The 18,259-nt window shown below is 42.1% G+C and overlaps 1 protein-coding gene across 7 annotated transcripts in view; it reads left to right on the top strand.

Annotated features, from left to right (window-relative positions):
• BMPR1B (bone morphogenetic protein receptor type 1B) overlaps window positions 1–17,056 on the top strand; it is a 642,076-nt gene extending 625,020 nt beyond the window's left edge. For all 7 annotated transcript variants that reach the window (XM_075350987.1, XM_075351009.1, XM_075350978.1 and 4 more), the window contains 3 exons: window positions 7,288–7,463; window positions 9,845–9,975; window positions 16,611–17,056. In XM_075350987.1, the coding sequence (XP_075207102.1) occupies window positions 7,288–7,463; window positions 9,845–9,975; window positions 16,611–16,736 (433 nt within the window). In that variant the 3' untranslated portion in view covers window positions 16,737–17,056. The remainder of the gene's footprint in view (window positions 1–7,287; window positions 7,464–9,844; window positions 9,976–16,610) is intronic.
• The last annotated feature ends 1,203 nt before the right edge of the window (window positions 17,057–18,259 follow it).

The following is an 18,259-nucleotide window of genomic DNA, read 5'->3' as shown; positions in this document are numbered from 1 at the left end:
CGCCACACTTAGTTAGGTTGCTTGGTTTCTCTAAGGATCTACAGTGGGTCGGGATTTAATTACCAATATCTCCGGTAGTCTACGGATATGGTGAGGGTAATATTAATTATCCAAGGTTATCTAAGGTGGTTATGGAATAATACCGATCACTGAAAGTTTGAAGTGGTTTAGTTGTTTAACACATTATAGAACTTAATAAAGTTTTATTTTTTTTATATTGTTTAAGATGATAAAGGGGTATTCTCATGTTACCGTATTTTTCGTTTTATAAGACACCCCGGATTATAAGACGCACCCTAAATTTAGAGATGAAGGTATGAAAAAAAAAGGATTCTGTCTTATACTCCGGTTTTGTCTTACCGGAGAGAGGGTGGTAGTGGTGATGGAGCGGGGTTACATGAGGCATGGCCGTGCTGGAATAGGTCAATGCTGCAGGCGCTTCGGTCGGGGCTGTGCTGGCTGTGTGGAGCAGGGCAGTGTGGCGGGTGTCACAGATGCTCTGTTGGCTGTGCGGGCTTCAATGAAATGATGCCCGGAGTTGACGTGTGTGCAGATTGAGCTCTTAGCTCAATGAAAAACCGAAATCTCTGCTCATGCGCCAACTCTGGGTTCCATTTTCCTTATGTCTGCTGCTGGGAGATAAATCGGCTGGTGGCGGCACGTGAACAGATGAGATCTTGAGCCAAGAGTTCCATCTGCATAAGCGGCGACTCCAGGTGCCATTATTTGAAGCCTGCACCACTGACAGAGCATCTCACCCACTGCAGTGCCCTGCTCCACACAGTCCCCACCGCAGCCAGCACAGCTTTTATCTTACATAGTGTACAGCTGGTTTACTTGAAGCTTGGCCACTAGTGTCTGAGTAGCCAAGTAGTTGGATTCAAGAAGGTTTTATTCCTAACATTCTAGTCAGCTCTCTCTCACCCATTTATTTTTATACAGCAGTTAGCTGCTCACCTCCCTCCCCCTCCCTCTCACCTCCTGACTAGTTACTCTAATCAATTCTTTAGAATCACAGCTCTCCCTAACCGCACCATTTGTAGTTCTAGAGCAGATCCCCAATATTGGGTCTCACTTTCTGGTGCCCTGTGTTTGTAAAATATCCTGTTATCGCAATATGCAAAAATAGTGGACAGTGTAGACTCAGAACAAACACTGACAAACCTGTGTAGTTGTAGAATGAAACTACTCACCACAACTGTTACTCAAGGAGGACCACCTGGCCCCCCAAACAACCAGGAATGAAGAAGAAATTGCATAGCTCTCAGCTGCTCAATAGACAACTTGGACAATACCAATTTATTACCTTCACAAGGGTGGTAACGTAGGCAGGTGGTGATATATATAGCGGCAAGTAGGGTGATACAGAGCACCGATCCCCAAAACTCTCCTCATTTACAGTTACTCTTCGCTAAAGATGTATTCACCTAGGTTAGTCTCTTTATTCACCTTGGCATATTACTTGAGATTGGCAGTAATTTGCAAAAATTCTATGACAGCCATGATGGGTAATTCTATTATTTAGCTGCTCTGGAAATGTGACCTAATTTTCTATACAATTCCTCCATTAATGATTAATTTTATTATTCCACTTTCACTTCATTCCAAAATTGCTCATATAATACATTTCTCTTAATTTAGGAACGCAAACACTAATATATGTTTGTTTTTTTAATCCTTCCTCGAGTCATTCCATCCCATTAAAATCTAATTTAATGAAATCGGTATTGGGAGACTTTAAACAGCTCCGACATTAAAAAAAAAAAGCCACAGCATAAAAAGACAATAGAAGCAAATGACTTGTGTTTATTTACACAGCCCGATTGTGCATCAAAGCAACCTAAGCCACCTAGACAAAAGCTTTTATTAGAGGCTAATACCGAGGCATGGAGGCAGGGTAGAAGCCGCGCTTTCTTTTACATCAAAGTATTAGTATAGTTTAGTGTTCAGAAGGAATCTGTTCTTGTGTTCCGTAAAGATTTCATTGTTGTAGCTGTCGTTGGGGTTTAGTCAAATGCTAATGAAATGTCAGAAACTGAGCTGATACCCACTGAGTTCTCTGTCTAATTGTGGCTGCGCATTTGAATACTTAAATCTAGCCTGGGGAAAGGACGTCTCTCCACTGTGCTCCTGGTTCACACTGGAAAAAAAAGGAGAGAAACTATTGTTATTCCTGACGTTACAGCAGTACCCGACCAATGTAGCTAGGATTCTGACAGTGATTGATTTCTCTTTAGACTGATTGCGTACACCCACACTTTCACTTTAATAGTCCTGCATGAATATAATAACCAATGGCACAATGTAGCTTCAGCCATAAAACTGGGAAAAAGCTTTAGAAATTCATTTCAGACAAACAGTTAAAAAAAAGTGTGAATAGTTTCAAAAGGTACTCACTTCCAGCATCTAGACAACTCCTGTTTAGATATGGTAAATCTGAGTTGACGTGAACGGTCTAGTATGGACGCAAAGAAACCGCATGAATAAAGTGTATTTTCCTCTAGAGAACCCAGTATGTTTATGCATTATACGGGAAGCCGTGCGATTCTAATTAGAACAGTCTAATGTTTGAAGAGAACTAGACTTTCAATTAAGCTTTCAGGAGAGGCTCTTGTGTCTGTACATGAGGAATAGCTATGTCAATGTATGACTTCAATCCTGCACTCCTTACTAGTTTTTCTCTCTACAGGCTGAATTTCTAATTTGCAGTTGACTGATCTTTTGGATTTCGCATACTCTTAACACACAGGATGAGGAACTCCTGTTCTTTTTCCCTCTGATATCAGCAAAATTAGGGATGAAGTTACACAGCAGGTCTGAGCAGTGTAGCAGTGAATCCAGCACAGCACTGTGATAAGCATTTTTTCTAATAGTTTTTCTCTTCAGGCTGAATTTCTAATTTGCTGTTGTCACTGAGCTTTTGGATAAAGACTAGCTGTAATGTTGTCTCTCATACTCTAATCACACAGGAAGAGGGACTCCTGTTCTTTTTCCCTCTGATAGCAGCAAAATTAGGGATGAAGTTATACAGCAGTTTTGAGCTGTGTAGTAGTGAATCCAGCACTGTGATACACATTTTTTATTAGTTTTTCTCTCTGCAGGCTCAATTTTTAATTTGCAGTTTGGATAGAGACTAGCTGTAATGTTGTCTCCCATACTCTAAACACACAGGAAGAGGGACTCCTGTTCTTATTCCCTCTGGTAGTAGCAAAATTAGTGATGAAGTCATATAGCAGTTCGGAGCAGTGTAGCAGTGAATTCAGCACTGATAAGCATTTTGTTTACTAGTTTTTCTCTACAGGCTGAATTTCTAATTTGCAGTTGACTCTGAGCTTTTGGATGGAGACTAGCTGCAATGTTTTCTCCCATACTCTAAACACACAGGAAGAGGGAGTCCTGTTCTATTTACCTCTGACCGCAGCAAAATTAGGGATGACGTCATATAGCAGTTCTGAGCAGTGTAGCAGTGAATCCAGCACTGTGATAAGCTATCTACAATTTCACAATTTATTTATTTGCTTCTTAAGGCCACTTCACACATAACGAGATTGCTAACTACATTGTTGCTACGTCACAGTTTCTGTGAGGAAACAACGACTTCACCAGCGATCTCGCTATGTTTGACACGATCCGCCCCCTGCTGTGAGATCATTGGTCGTTGCTGAATGTCCTGGGCCATTTTTGGCTCATTGGAGTCCTGCTGGGCAGGATGAATCTGTTTGACACCTACTAACGATCTCGTTAACGACTTAGATGAGAACTTAAAGTGTGACACGTAGGCGTGTAGTTGTGTCACCTTTTCCGCGCCCCCTCTGCACCGATTGGTTGGTGCTGAGAATAGTAAGCAAACACTCGAGAACGAAGGAGGGATGAATCCGAGTGCAGATGCAGCTTCGATCCGAAAAGCAAGCAAGCAACCGGGAACAAAGTGCAAATGAATCTGGGTGGATTCACAAGTTCTTTCCTCAAAGCAAGGTTCAAAAAGGGACAAAGGATGAAGTGATACAAATTTGCCTTCTAGGCCAGCCACCTAATCAGAACGCAGTATTGGCCACCAATCGGAGGGGTGTGGAAAAGGCAACACATATGCACACCTACGTGGCTTACAGCATCAAACACTCCACCCCTATGCGAGGTCGGAATCGTTACATAGCTGCTGTGTGACAGGGTGCCAACGACCAACGAGATCGTTATACAGGTCGCTGCATCGTTACTAAAGTCATTGGGAAAATGACTGAGTGACATCTCACCAACGATCTCACCAACGATTTAACAACGATCCAGAAACTGTGATGTATTAACGATCTCGTTAACGATCTCGTTATGTGTGACTGGACCTTTACTGTGTTCTTCTCTGCTCCTATCCCTCTTCTCTCTCCATAGTCTACAATATGCTATGTAACCTGACACCTCACTATGCGGGCATCTGCCTTCAAATTGAGCTAAATGACAAATTCATGTGGGGGTGGGGAGACTAAATAATTAATAAGTTGAGAAAGAGGCATATTTATCTGATAAGATACATTACAAAGTTTCCTATATTGACTTGCACTATTGATTTTTGCAATGCGTCTTCAAAATACAGTTCCCATTTAAGTTTTCCCATATGGTGGAGATATAGACAACCATCCATAAATTTAAAACCATGCGAGGAAAAAAAAATTAAAATTCTGCTTTCTGCAGTGTTCAGCAAAAATACATATTTCGGCAGTTTGTACAGTTAATGTAATAATAAGGCTGACATGTGTAGTACAAACTAAAAAGGTGTATGGAGCAGAAAGAACTAGGAAGAAGAGGCTTCATTTTTTACTGATGGGTCCCGATCATTGCCATGGCAATGCAAAGTCAAATGACAACCTCTGGCTTCACCTGGCTACGATGGCATGTTAGACCATGTCAACCAAGAGCATGGTCTAAGAGGCTTTCTGTTAGTGTCACACTAACAGGTGTGATACATTGCCAAGATTGTGCATGGCAATGCATTACACCAGTGATCCGAGTAAGGCTAGGTTCACACACTGCGTTTTTTTGACGCTGCGTTTTTGTGCGTTTTTTGCGGCAAAAACTGCACAAAAACGCACCCGCGGCAAAAAAAGCGGCAAAAAACGCACGCGTTTTGCCGCGATTTGGTGCGTTTTTTTGCTGCGTTTTGCTGCGTTTTTGCTCACTGCGTCTTTATGCGTTTTTTTATCAGTGAACAAAAAAAAAGGTCTGATGTCATTTCCTTCTTCAATGTGTTCTTCATTCTCCACTAGTATATGCAGAAGAGCAGACAGCTGCAGAACTACAAGGCTCAGCATACTCCATCCACTAGTGTATGCAGGAGAGCAGACAGCAGCTGCAGAACTACAAGACTCAGCATGCTCCATCCAGGACTGTATGCTTGAGGGAGAGTCAGGGGGAGCAGACCTACAAGGCTCAGCATCCTCCATCCAATAGTGTATGCAGGAGAGCAGACAGCAGCTGTCGAACTACAAAGCTCAGCATCCTCCTTCCAGGACTGTATGCAGGATTTCTTTGCCCCCCCAAACAAAAAAAATGACGTTGGCTTCGCCATATTTTTGTATGCTAGCCGGGTACAGCAGGCAGGTACGGGCTGCCCTCAACCCCCAGCTGCCTATTTGTACCCGGCTGGGAACCAAAAATATAGGGAAGCCCTTTTTTTTAAAATTATTTCATGAATTTCATGAATTGCGTCTTTCAACATCCCATTGAACTCAATGGATGAAAAGCGCAGTGAAAAACGCGGGAATAATTGACATGCTGCGTTTTTGTGGCACCACAAAAACGCAGCTGAAAAAAAATGCTGTGTGCAGACAGCAAAAATGAAAACTCATAGACTTTGCTGGGGAAGCAAAGTCATGCGGTTTTCTGAGCAAAAACGCACCCGAAAACTGCGCAAAAACGCCGCGAAAAACGCACTGTGTGAACTTACCCTAATAAGTTAATGTCCTAAGTAAAAAAGTTGAAAAAAAAGTAACAAAGAATTGAAAAACTATAAAAATTAACAGGTATACTTATGTAAAAACAAAAATAAACAACAAAAAAAGCACACATATTTGGTATCGTGACATCTGGAACGACCCGCTTTATAAACCTGTCATGCTAGTTAACCACTTCAGTGAATATCATAAAAAAAAATAAATAAATTGGTAAAAATATAAAACGAGATCAAAAGGTTAAAATTAAATAAATATGGCAACCCTGAAAAGGTCATCTCATCCTGCAAAAAACAACCAACAGTACTGCTCTCTCAGTGGAAAAATAAAAATCCTATAGCGATCAAAATATAGAGATGCAAAATAATTTTTTTTTCTATAAAATTGTTTTTATTGTGTGATAAAGGCAAAACATGAAAAAAATCATATGGATGTGGTATCGTTGTAATAGTACTGACCCAATGAATAATGCTATGTGCACACATTGCTTTTTTTATGCGTTTACGCAGCGTTTTAAACTGCAGCGTAAATGCATGCGTTCTGCGTCCCCAGCAAAGTCTATGAGAATTTAGCAAATTCCATGCTCACGTTGTGTTTTAAAATGCAGTGTTTTGCATGCCAAATTGTTTACAAAATGTATGCGTTCTAAAAAGCAACATGTCACTTCTTTTGTGCGTTTTGGATGCTTTTCCCTCTCTGTCTATGGGAGAACAAGTATCCAGAACGCATTCATTCTGCACTCAAAATACAACCAAATTGCAATGTTTTGGCTGCGTTTTGAAATGCACATGCAGTGACAAAATGCTGCGGAATATTTGTCACGGCAGAACGCAATGTCCGCACATACCCTAGAGCAGTTTTATCACTTTTACCAAGCAGTGAATAACGTAAAAAAAAAAAAAAAAAAAAAAATATTTCTGAGTTGCTGGTTTTCGTTCTTTCAGGCTCTCAAAAATCGGGATAAAAATTTTATGTGCCCAAAAATGGTACCAATAGAAACGTCAACTCATCCCACCAAAAACATAGCTCTCAAAATATGGTAATGCAAAAACTTTTTTAAAGCGTTTGTTTTAGTATGTGATTAATCAAGATCTCTGGAGATGGACTAGTAACCTTGAGATTGTTGATATTTTTTTAACAATTTTGGTTCTCAAATGCTCAAACGTTCTATTCCCTTTCTATTCTCCTTGCTTAGTGTGGGAAACAGAGGCACACAATGCAAAGATTGAGTCAACTTCTCCCCTTCTTATGTGGTTTCAGGTGTGATTTTCATATTGCCCACACATGTTACTTGCACAGATGATAGATACTGTATGTTAATACCGCCTTTCTTTACTTTGCATTTCAGTGATACCAATGAAGTAGACATACCCCCAAATACTAGAGTTGGCACCAAACGTTATATGCCCCCTGAGGTTCTTGATGAGAGCTTAAATAGAAACCACTTCCAGTCATATATAATGGCAGACATGTACAGCTTTGGACTCATCCTCTGGGAAGTTGCAAGAAGATGCATATCTGGAGGTAACCAAATTATTATTTATTATTGTAACAACACAGACTTTTTCAATGTGTGTCGTGGGTTAAGATATCTTACATTAGCCAGATGTATTGTTCTTCTGTGTGTTAACTCATGCTTGCTAAGCTATTGTTTCTGCCAGGCCCCTCTGAGCATTCATTGTAATGTAGTTGTGTATTGCTAATCTAATGTAAATGACCTCAGTGGCTATTGTCTAGTCTGGGGATTGCAGACTACATGTAAATATCCTCAGTCTTTCTGTCCACATCGTTTAAATGAACATTATCCATGCAGCTTGAAATTCATCCAATAAGAGAAGCAACCTTGTACAACCAATCCGATAAGGGCACAGTATATCCTAAGAGAAGGTTATGGCTATAAAAGGGGACTTCTTAGAGTCACCAGGTTGTTGATGGATGTTGGATGATCCAGTCTAAGCTCTTAGGAGCTGGCTAGGGAATCAGAACCAGGATGCCTTGTGGACTCGCTCTAGGGACTTTGGCTCCGACTAGAGGATCACTTTGCTACATGGCTTCAATCTAGGTACTCCGATTCCGATTGGAGACCATACCACAGTCTAGGGATTTCGACTCCGGTCGCTAGGATCATACCATATCATCATACCAGAGACTACTTAAGGAAGAAACCCAGGTTGGGATAATTTGGTCACCTGGCTACAGACTTTGCAGTCCTCAGCCAGCTTCCTAAATCTGGCGTTATTCCATTCTCGTGGGTGCCCGCCGAAAGCGGGGTGCTGCTGGATTGGAGTAAGTAGCCCTGGAAGCTCTGAGACATGGACATTCTAAATCCCTGGGGAGCCAGGGGAAGGGTGAGACTTTGTTGCCTGTTACATTTGTGTGTTTTGCTGGTTATGTGCTATGTGCCGTTAATTGTTTGGGGATCCAATAAAGTCTTACTATTGTGATTCCCTCACCCTGTGTTGTCTGAGTAGTGTTCCGCCCACGGTTAAGGAGGTTGGGCGTTCAGTTGGGATGAGCCCTAGGGCATGCTGTTTTTCTAAAGGTGGCCAGGCCAGCAGACAAGAGCACCCACTGACTCCCGTGTCTCCAGAATTATTATAGCACAATTTATTCCATATGGATAGGGGTACACATAATAAAAACAAATACAATAATCATGAACAATACAGGGCACAGTCTGGCACAGGAGGAGAGAGGACCCTGCCCGCGAGGACTCAGTCTACAGGGGATGGGTGAGGATTCCATTGGATGAGCATAGAGCTGGTCATGCAGCAGTTTAGTGGAACGAGGGTTACTGCAGGTTGTAGGCTTGTCAGAAGAGATCGGCCTTCAGGTTCCTTTTGTAGGTTTTCATGGTAGGCGAGAGTCTGATGTTTTCGGTAAAGAGTTCCAGATCATGGGGGATGCGCGGGAGAAATCTTGTATGCGATTGTGGGGAGAGGAGATAAGCTGGGAGTAGAGATGGAGAGCTTGTGAGATTGGAGTTTGGAACAGATAATACCGAGGGATTAGGTCACGGATGTATGGAGGAGACAGCTGGTAGACGATTTTCTATGTCATAGTTAGGGTTTTGAACTGAAGTCTTTGGGCAATGGGAAGCCGGTGAAGAGATTGGCAGACAGGAGATGCCAGGGATAGCGGGGAGACAAGTTGATTAGTCGGGCAGCAGAGTTTAGGATAGATTGGTGCTAGAAGAGAGTCCATAGAGCAGGAGGTTGCAGTAGTTGAGGCGGGATATGATGTGGGCATGCAGTAGTGTTTTTACATATTCTTGGTTAAGGAATCTATGGATCCGTGAAATATTTTTGAGTTTGAGTCAGTACGAGGTGGAAAGAGCTTGGATATGTGATTTGAAGGAGAGAGCAGAGTCAGGGGTTACACCAAGGCAAGTTTGTGGGACTGGTGAGAGTGGGCAGCCATTAACTCTGATGCATACGTCTGTTAGGGGGGTTGAGTGGGATGGGGGAAAAGATGATGAGTTCTGTTTTGGCTATGTAAGTTTTAGAAATTGAGCAGAGAAAAAGGATGAAATAGCAGCCAGACAATGTGGGATTTTGGTTACTAAGGAGGTGATGTCAGGTCCAGAGAGGTAGATCTATGTGTCCTTCTGCATAGAGATGATACTGAAAGCCGTAAAATCATCATCATTATATATTCAAATGATGTAAATAATGAAGTAATACTAAACTCTCCTTATGTTCCTTCCTGATCACTCTGACCTTACAAATCTGTAACCAAGGTTTTGTGTCTATAAGAAGAAACCTTCATAATGAACAGTTGGCAAGAACAAATAAACACTGTATTTCCTTATGGCAGCAGAGAAATGCTTTCTTCAGCTTGATTCCTTGTAGAAGTAAGCCAAGGGAAAGTGAAAAGATGCTAAATTCATAGTGCCTTCTTTTCAGGTATATTAGAGGAATACCAGCTGCCCTATCATGATGTTGTACCAACCGACCCGTCTTATGAAGACATGAGGGAAATTGTCTGTATCCGGAGGTTGCGACCCTCATTTCCGAACAGATGGAGCAGTGATGAGGTATGGGAGGGGGATATGAAACCTTCTACATATTCTGTCATTTGTTTAGATCTATTATACAATCTGCATTTTCTCATACAATTTTATTAATATTTCTCAATCAACAAGCAATATTTCAGTTCTGGTGTAATGTACTGGTTTTGAAAATCTGAGAATGATGATTGTTTAGCTAAGGTGGGAATTAGGAACATCCTAACTGATTAGTCTTAGAAAGTATTTATTAAAGCATTGCTCTACACTTCTGGAGATGTTTCATAGAGGAAACAAATGGGGAGAATGAGATATCTTTACTTTTCTTATTTTCTTTGCCCAACTCTAGATTTTCCAACCTGTCATAAAGGGAGTTTGTCATCAGGCTTTTGTTACCTTATCTGAGAGCAAAATGATGTAGGGGCAAAAACCCTGATTCCAATGATATATCACTTAGTCACCAGTTTGCCTGCCGCAGATCAAGCAATGCTCAGAATGCTGAGCCCTGTATAACCCCGCCCACATCACTGATTGACAGCTTTCTGGGTACATTGTGCAATGACAAAAAGATACTACTCAGTCTTGCTGGTGTGGTTAGTCCGAGCAGTTAATTTTGAGGCACGAGACACATTTTTGTAGTGACAATCTCCTGCTGATAAAACACTGAATCAGCAGCAAGTGACAAATCATTGGAATCTGGATATCAGCCCATATATCATGCTACTCTGAGATTACATAGCAAAATCCTGCTGACAGATTCCTTTTAAAAACTGAAAACTCCATCAAGCCTTTTACACTTAAACCCCTATTTGTTTTGAGGAAGGCAAAGAACATTGTTAAATGGCATAGATCCAATTCACCATTAAAAAAAACCTTCATGATCCCTACTGTCAATTGGACACTTTGATGTATTACCTGCTACATTATTACTAGTAGTCTACTGTAGTGTGTTAATTATTTGGAGTTCTCAGCTTTGGACAATAACTCCATTAAATATTGGAAAATTATTGTATTTATTGGTTTAAAGGGGTGGTTCACCCATATTTTTTTATTATCTAGGTCGATATTATATTGAGAAACAAAGTTTCTCTCAAATACCTTGTGTTGTCAATAGTGCCTGTGAGAGGCGTTATTGCAGACCACTGCTCCCCGTCCAGTGACGTACCCGTCCAATGCTGCCTCGTCACATCCGTGCAGCCGGCTACATTCTGAGCCCATCTGCTCCCTGCTCCTCCTCCCTCCTCCCTCACAGCACGTCTCTTGCTTGCAGCGTTCTGCGAGGAGGGAGGAGGGAGGGGGAGCAGGAGTCGCGCCGTGCTAGGAGGGAGGAGGGGGGGAGCAAATGGGCTGTGACAGCAGTGAAACACCGCTCACAGCTCAGAGTCTGGAAGACTGTAGCCGGCTGCACGGATGTGACGTGGCAGCATTTGACGGGTACGTCACTGGACGGGGAAAAGCAGTCTGCAATAGCGCCTCTCACAGGCACTATTGACAACACAAGGTATTTGAGAGAAACATTGTTTCTCAATATAATATCGATCTAGACAATAAAAAATATGGGTGAACCACCCCTTTAAATTAATGTTCAAAATCAATATTCATATTCTTAAACCCCAGTGATAATGTTGTTGGTCATAAAGGGCCTGATAGAAACATACCACTGATGAGAAAAAGTGGAGACCCCACTAGAACAACTGGACTCGTGACACCTATTTAGAAATACATGGTGCAAAGTAGTCAAAATGACTACCTCAGTAGTTCTAGTGTTAATAAGTGTACCACGTAATTCAAACAATGGCTGAAACAAAGGGGTAAAGGTGCTTCCCTTTTAGGTCTCTTTCACACGTCTGTGTCTCCGGTACGTGTTTGGTCCATTTCCTCACGTACTGTAGACATGGGCACATGTAGACCCATTAAAATCAATGGGTCTGCGCTCACGTGCGTATTGTGCCATGGACCGTGTGTACGTGTGGGGAGCATACGTGTGCCTGTGTGCTCCACACGTAGACATGTCCGTGTTTTCTCCGGCATCACGGGTGTGACACGGAATGCAAACGGGTCACACGTAATGCAAACGGACCATACGGATTTGTTCCTTGTGACACGTACTGGAGAAAACACATGTGTCTGCGAGAAAAAAAACAAACTTTACTCACCTTCTCTAGCCCTGCAGTCTCTGCCACTGCTGTCACTTGCTTCTGACCGCCGCTCATTATGCTCATTGCATATTCACTTCACTGCGGCCGGAAGCAGCAGCAGCAGCGGGGAGTCGGCAGAACAGGAGACCGAAGATCAGCACCACGGACAGCAAAGCCAGGGACAGGTGAGTAGAAAGTTCCCGTCTCCGTGTGTTAACACGGATAGCACATGGAAAACACACGTATGCCATAAACACGACTTACGGAGGGCAATACGCACCTCTGACACGTGCGTGATGCGATGCGTGATTTTCACTGATGTGTGAAAAAGGCCTGACATGAAGTTCATTACTTAAACGCATCCCCCCCCCCGAATTCAGGATCTCTCCGTCCATCATTGCCTGGCCTCCTAATGCACCTGAATTGGGGGAGGGGGTAAGTTTCGAGGTCACAAACGTCATCTACAAGTGAAGAGCATTTAACCCCTTTGTTTCAGCCCTTGTTTGCATTACGTGCTACACTTATTGGGATATCCACTTTTACTCATCAGTGGTATGTTTCTATCAGGCCCTTTATGACCAACAACATTATCACTGGGGTTTAGGAACATTGATTTTGATAAAGCAATTTCAGTTTCATATCTGCTTCCAGAACATTGTCTGGATGCTGATATTTCTATACATCTTTGGCAAACGTCACTTGGCACATCATGGTTGGTGAATTTAGCTTTTCCACCCCTATAACTCATCATTTATACTGACATTAGTGGGTCATTTTCTTTAGGGTTTAGTGGGGGTAGATACAGTTAGGTCCAGAAATATTTGGACAGTGACACAATTTTCGCGAGTTGGGCTCTGCATGCAACCACATTGGATTTGAAATGAAACCTCTACAACAGAATTCAAGTGCAGATTGTAACGTTTAATTTGAAGGTTTGAACAAAAATATCTGATAGAAATTGTAGAAATTGTACACATTTCTTTACAAACACTCCACATTTTAGGAGGTCAAAAGTAATTGGACAAATAAACCAAACCCAAACAAAATATTTCTATTTTCAATATTTTGTTGCGAATCCTTTGGAGGCAATCACTGCCTTAAGTCTGGAACCCATGGACATCACCAAACGCTGGGTTTCCTCCTTCTTAATGCTTTGCCAGGCCTTTACAGCCGCAGCCTTCAGGTTTTGCTTGTTTGTGGGTCTTTCCGTCTTAAGTCTGGATTTGAGCAAGTGAAATGCATGCTCAATTGGGTTAAGATCTGGTGATTGACTTGGCCATTGCAGAATGTTTCACTTTTTTGCACTCATGAACTCCTGGGTAGCTTTGGCTGTATGTTTGGGGTCATTGTCCATCTGTACTATGAAGCGCCGTCCGATCAACTTTGCGGCATTTGGCTGAATCTGGGCTGAAAGTATAACTTCAGAATTCATCCGGCTACTCTTGTCTGCTGTTATGTCATCAATAAACACAAGTGACCCAGTGCCATTGAAAGCCATGCATGCCCATGCCATCACGTTGCCTCCACCATGTTTTACAGAGGATGTGGTGTGCCTTGGATCATGTGCCGTTCCCTTTCTTCTACAAACTTTTTTCTTCCCATCATTCTGGTACAGGTTGATCTTTGTCTCATCTGTCCATAGAATACTTTTCCAGAACTGAGCTGGCTTCATGAGGTGTTTTTCAGCAAATTTAACTCTGGCCTGTCTATTTTTGGAATTGATGAATGGTTTGCATCTAGATGTGAGCCCTTTGTATTTACTTTCATGGAGTCTTCTCTTTACTGTTGACTTAGAGACAGATACACCTACTTCACTGAGAGTGTTCTGGACTTCAGTTGATGTTGTGAACGGGTTCTTCTTCACCAAAGAAAGTATGCGGCGATCATCCACCACTGTTGTCATCCGTGGACGCCCAGGCCTTTTTGAGTTCCCAAGCTCACCAGTCAATTCCTTTTTTCTCAGAATGTACCCGACTGTTGATTTTGCTACTCCAAGCATGTCTGCTATCTCTCTGATGGATTTTTTCTTTTTTTTCAGCCTCAGGATGTTCTGCTTCACCTCAATTGAGAGTTCCTTAGACCGCATGTTGTCTGGTCACAGCAACAGCTTCTAAATGCAAAACCACACACCTGTAATCAACCCCAGACCTTTTAACTACTTCATTGATTACAGGTTAACGAGGGAGACGCCTTCAGAGTTAATTGCAGCCCTTAGAGTCCCTTGTCCAATTACTTTTGGTCCCTTGAAAAAGAGGAGGCTATGCATTACAGAGCTATGATTCCTAAACCCTTTCTCCGATTTGGATGTGAAAACTCTCATATTGCAGCTGGCAGTGTGCACTTTCAGCCCATATTATATATATAATTGTATTTCTGAACATGTTTTTGTAAACAGCTAAAATAACAAAACTTGTGTCACTGTCCAAATATTTCTAGACCTAACTGTAGCTTTGAGCGGGGGCACCATCTCTTTTGTTGCGTATTAGAGTTTCAACCTACGTGGTCAGCCAGTAGCAGTATTAGAGCTGCTCAGGGATTTTTTCTTTATTGGTGAACGCCTTCCCCTGGAACAGTCACTTATATATACTGTAAGCGCATATTGGATTTAGTATGTGTATTATTTATTTTGTTCTGTTTCTCATTTTATTTGATACCAATAAATATGACTATTTCGCCTTTATTTGAGAGAATAATTGTTTTTAGTTAGCTTTTTTTTCACATATTTCCCTCACAATTTTCATCTTCTGAACTTTGCATAAGCCGTACTTGTTAGAAGAGTTTTTTCTAAATGAGCTTATCACAAATTAGCCCAATGCTATTCCAAGAAATGACTAAAGGGTGCTTTACACGAGACGATCTATCGTGCGATAGATCGTCGGCGTCACGGTTTTTGTGACACACATCCGGCATCGCTTGCGACGTCGGGCTGTGTGACACCTCTGAGCGACGCAGTATCGCTCACAAATCGTGAGTTGTGTACTCATCGCTTGGTTTTATAATCTCGTTTAATTAAAATGGCGTCGGTTGCTCATCGTTCCCGAGGTAGCACACGCCGCTCCGTGTGACACCCTGGGAACGATGAACAGCAGCTTACCTCCGTCCCGCGGCACCCGCCGGCTATGCAGAAGGAAGGAGGTGGGCGGGATGTTTACATCCCGCTCCTCTCCGCCCCTCCGCTTCTATTGGCCGGCCGCTGTGTGACGTCGCTGTGACGCCGAACGTCCCTCCCCCTTCAGGAAGAGGATGTTCGCCGCCCACAGCGACGTCGCACAGCAGGTAAGTGCGTGTGATGGAGGTTAACGACTTTGTGCGCCATGGGCAACTAATTGCCCGTGACGCACAAATGACAGGGGCGGGTACGATCGATCGTGAAATTGTACGATAGATCGTACCGTGTAAAGCAGGCTTTAGTGTTAAATTTTTCTGCTGTGCCTCCACAGGAGAATTTAGGCACTACACAGTGTTCAAACAAATGAATGAGTTGTCTGTATAAGGCCTCCTTCATACGTCCGTGTGTCCGGTACAAGTGAGGTCCATTTTCACACGTACCGGAGACACGGACACGCGTAGACCCATTAAAATCAATGGGTCTGCGCACACCTGCGTCTTTTCACATGGACCGTGTGTTTGTTTGGAGCATACGTGTGTCCGTGTGCTCCACACGTAGACATGTCCGTTTTTCTCCGACATCACAGGTGTCACATGGACCGCACACTGATGTGATCCGTGTGACATCAGTATGATACGTACCAGAGAAAACACTGTGTCTGTGAAATAAAATTTTATCTATACTCACCTGTCTCCAGCACTGCTGTCTCTGTAGCTGCTGTCACTTGCTTCCGACCCCTGCTCATTATCCTCATTGCATATTCACTGCACCTCAGACCAGTAGCTGCAGCAGCAGAGCTGGACACATCAGTGGCTGGGACAGGTGAGCATAGAGATCCATGCTGGCCGTGTGCTATGTGGATGTCTCACAGATAGCACACTGACAGCACACACTGAACACACACACGGACACACACACATACACACACATATGCACCTACACCAAAGACTGTGCAAAATGTGTGTTTTGCACAGACATGTGAAAGAGGCTCTTGGTAGATGCTTTCCACTTTGGCCAAAAAATGAACATTGTAAACAGGACACCCCTATACTAACTCAGAATTGTTTTGTTGACATTCAGTGATATAACTCAGCATTCCCTACTATGGTTTATGACCATGGGTTTCCTAAACTGGACATCCACTATAAAGAGCACATCTAACCTTTCTAATTGTACTTTCAGACAAATAATTGTAATAAATAGACTTTACTTATCACAATAAAATAGCATATATTAAAGAGAGGAAATCAAATCAGGAGTGTAGCTATAGGGGGCACAGAGATAGCAGTTGTATCTTATCCCCAGGCTCTTCTGTAACATTAGTGTTATTAATGAATTTAGCTTTCCAGAAAACTTGATTATCATAAAAATGTCATCTCGATTTCTTTACTATGCTGAACCCTGTCTTCTATCTGCAGTGTCTGAGACAGATGGGAAAACTGATGACAGAGTGTTGGGCCCACAACCCAGCTTCACGCCTCACAGCTCTACGAGTGAAGAAGACACTTGCCAAAATGTCAGAATCTCAAGACATCAAGCTTTGATTTGATACGTGACTACTTTAGAGAATCCCCAAGAAAATGGACTTATTTTTTGTGACTGAAAACCTTTAAGAGAAAATGCATTTGTGCTCATTGAGCGTCTGTGTTTACATTGAGCACGTCGAATGTCAAGACTGGCGGTGACAATCTGGACTATCTGTAGACCTTCTTGACTCCGGATGGTGTGCACAGGAAACATGGCTTCAATGACTAGATGAAAGAATTAGAATGTTGCTTTCCGTGAAAGCAAATACGTTTTTAATGTTTGAAACAAAAGACAGAGTTCTTTAATCTTCTAATAATAAAAACTGATGTAAACTGAAGTTTCATATATATTTCTAATGTCACAATATAATGGCACATATGGTCAGCACTTCGGCAACATTTGTATTTTCTTTACTGATGACGAGTTTCCCTAATTTTTAATTCCTTCCTATTTTACCTGTGGAGCTACCGGTGTCTTACATGACTTTAATCCTGCACGTTACTACTTTAGATGGAAATTTTAGACTGTGCCCCACATCCTGGACTGACCTGTAAAATATACATACAGCCGGAGTGAGGGGTGTAGGCTTGATTTAGGCTGTACATATAACTACTTTCCATCTGTAGCCACGATATGGTTACACAAAACCTAATAATGAGATCTAACGCAAAATAAGGACACAAGACAGAATTGGAACAAAATGGCCGTGATGCCTTTATTAAGGGGTTACTTAAATAAATCAACTTTGAATAAATATTCCTCCATAAATACTTAAATAATCAATCCATTACTCTTATGATAACCAGCTTCAAACAAATCCACCCCCCCTTTTTGAACGGGAAGGGTAATTGTCCCCACTAATCAAGGCATACGACAAATGCAAATATAAATGGGAGGGCTTCTTCTCAGGTTCTCCTCACAGAAATGCCACAAACACCTGATGTGGGACTTAAATATCTAGCTCCCATATAACAACAAGACCATCAATCAGCAAATAACTTCAAAAACGGCACACAGTGGCTCTGACCAATTAAAACCCAGCCACCCGCGTTACCAGGGCTGCTACAGCTAAATTAACGCCTACAACCCCTAATGAGCAGCAAAAAAGGAAGGTGGGGCGAAAGAGTAAAACCCAGGTTTGTGAAACCATGTTGCCTCCGGATTAAAGACTCCGGAGGCTACCAGGATCACTGTGGCAGCTACTAGTCATTATTCACTAGAAGAAAGAGTTCAGAGGAAGAATATGCTGTAACTCTTCAACCCCAACATATTATATTAACATATAGGACCTCAAGCAGACATCTTTTTTTCACATATATACATACATACATGTTCTCCATAGTATTACATCTACTTTTACAGGTAGAACATCTACAAATTTTAGTCTGAGTATTTTCACATGACTATTTATTGTGAACCAATTGTCTGCAAAAAAAAATAATTGAGACAAGTCTGTTTTAGGTCCTATTTAGAGATAAAATGCCCATTCAGTGAATTTGCGTCATCTGAGTGCTGTCCACTTTTTACGGCATAAAGGGTA

This window comes from Anomaloglossus baeobatrachus, chromosome 1 (assembly GCF_048569485.1).
Source record: "Anomaloglossus baeobatrachus isolate aAnoBae1 chromosome 1, aAnoBae1.hap1, whole genome shotgun sequence".
NCBI lineage: Eukaryota > Metazoa > Chordata > Amphibia > Anura > Aromobatidae > Anomaloglossus > Anomaloglossus baeobatrachus.
This window is presented reverse-complemented; position numbering and strand designations above follow the sequence as displayed.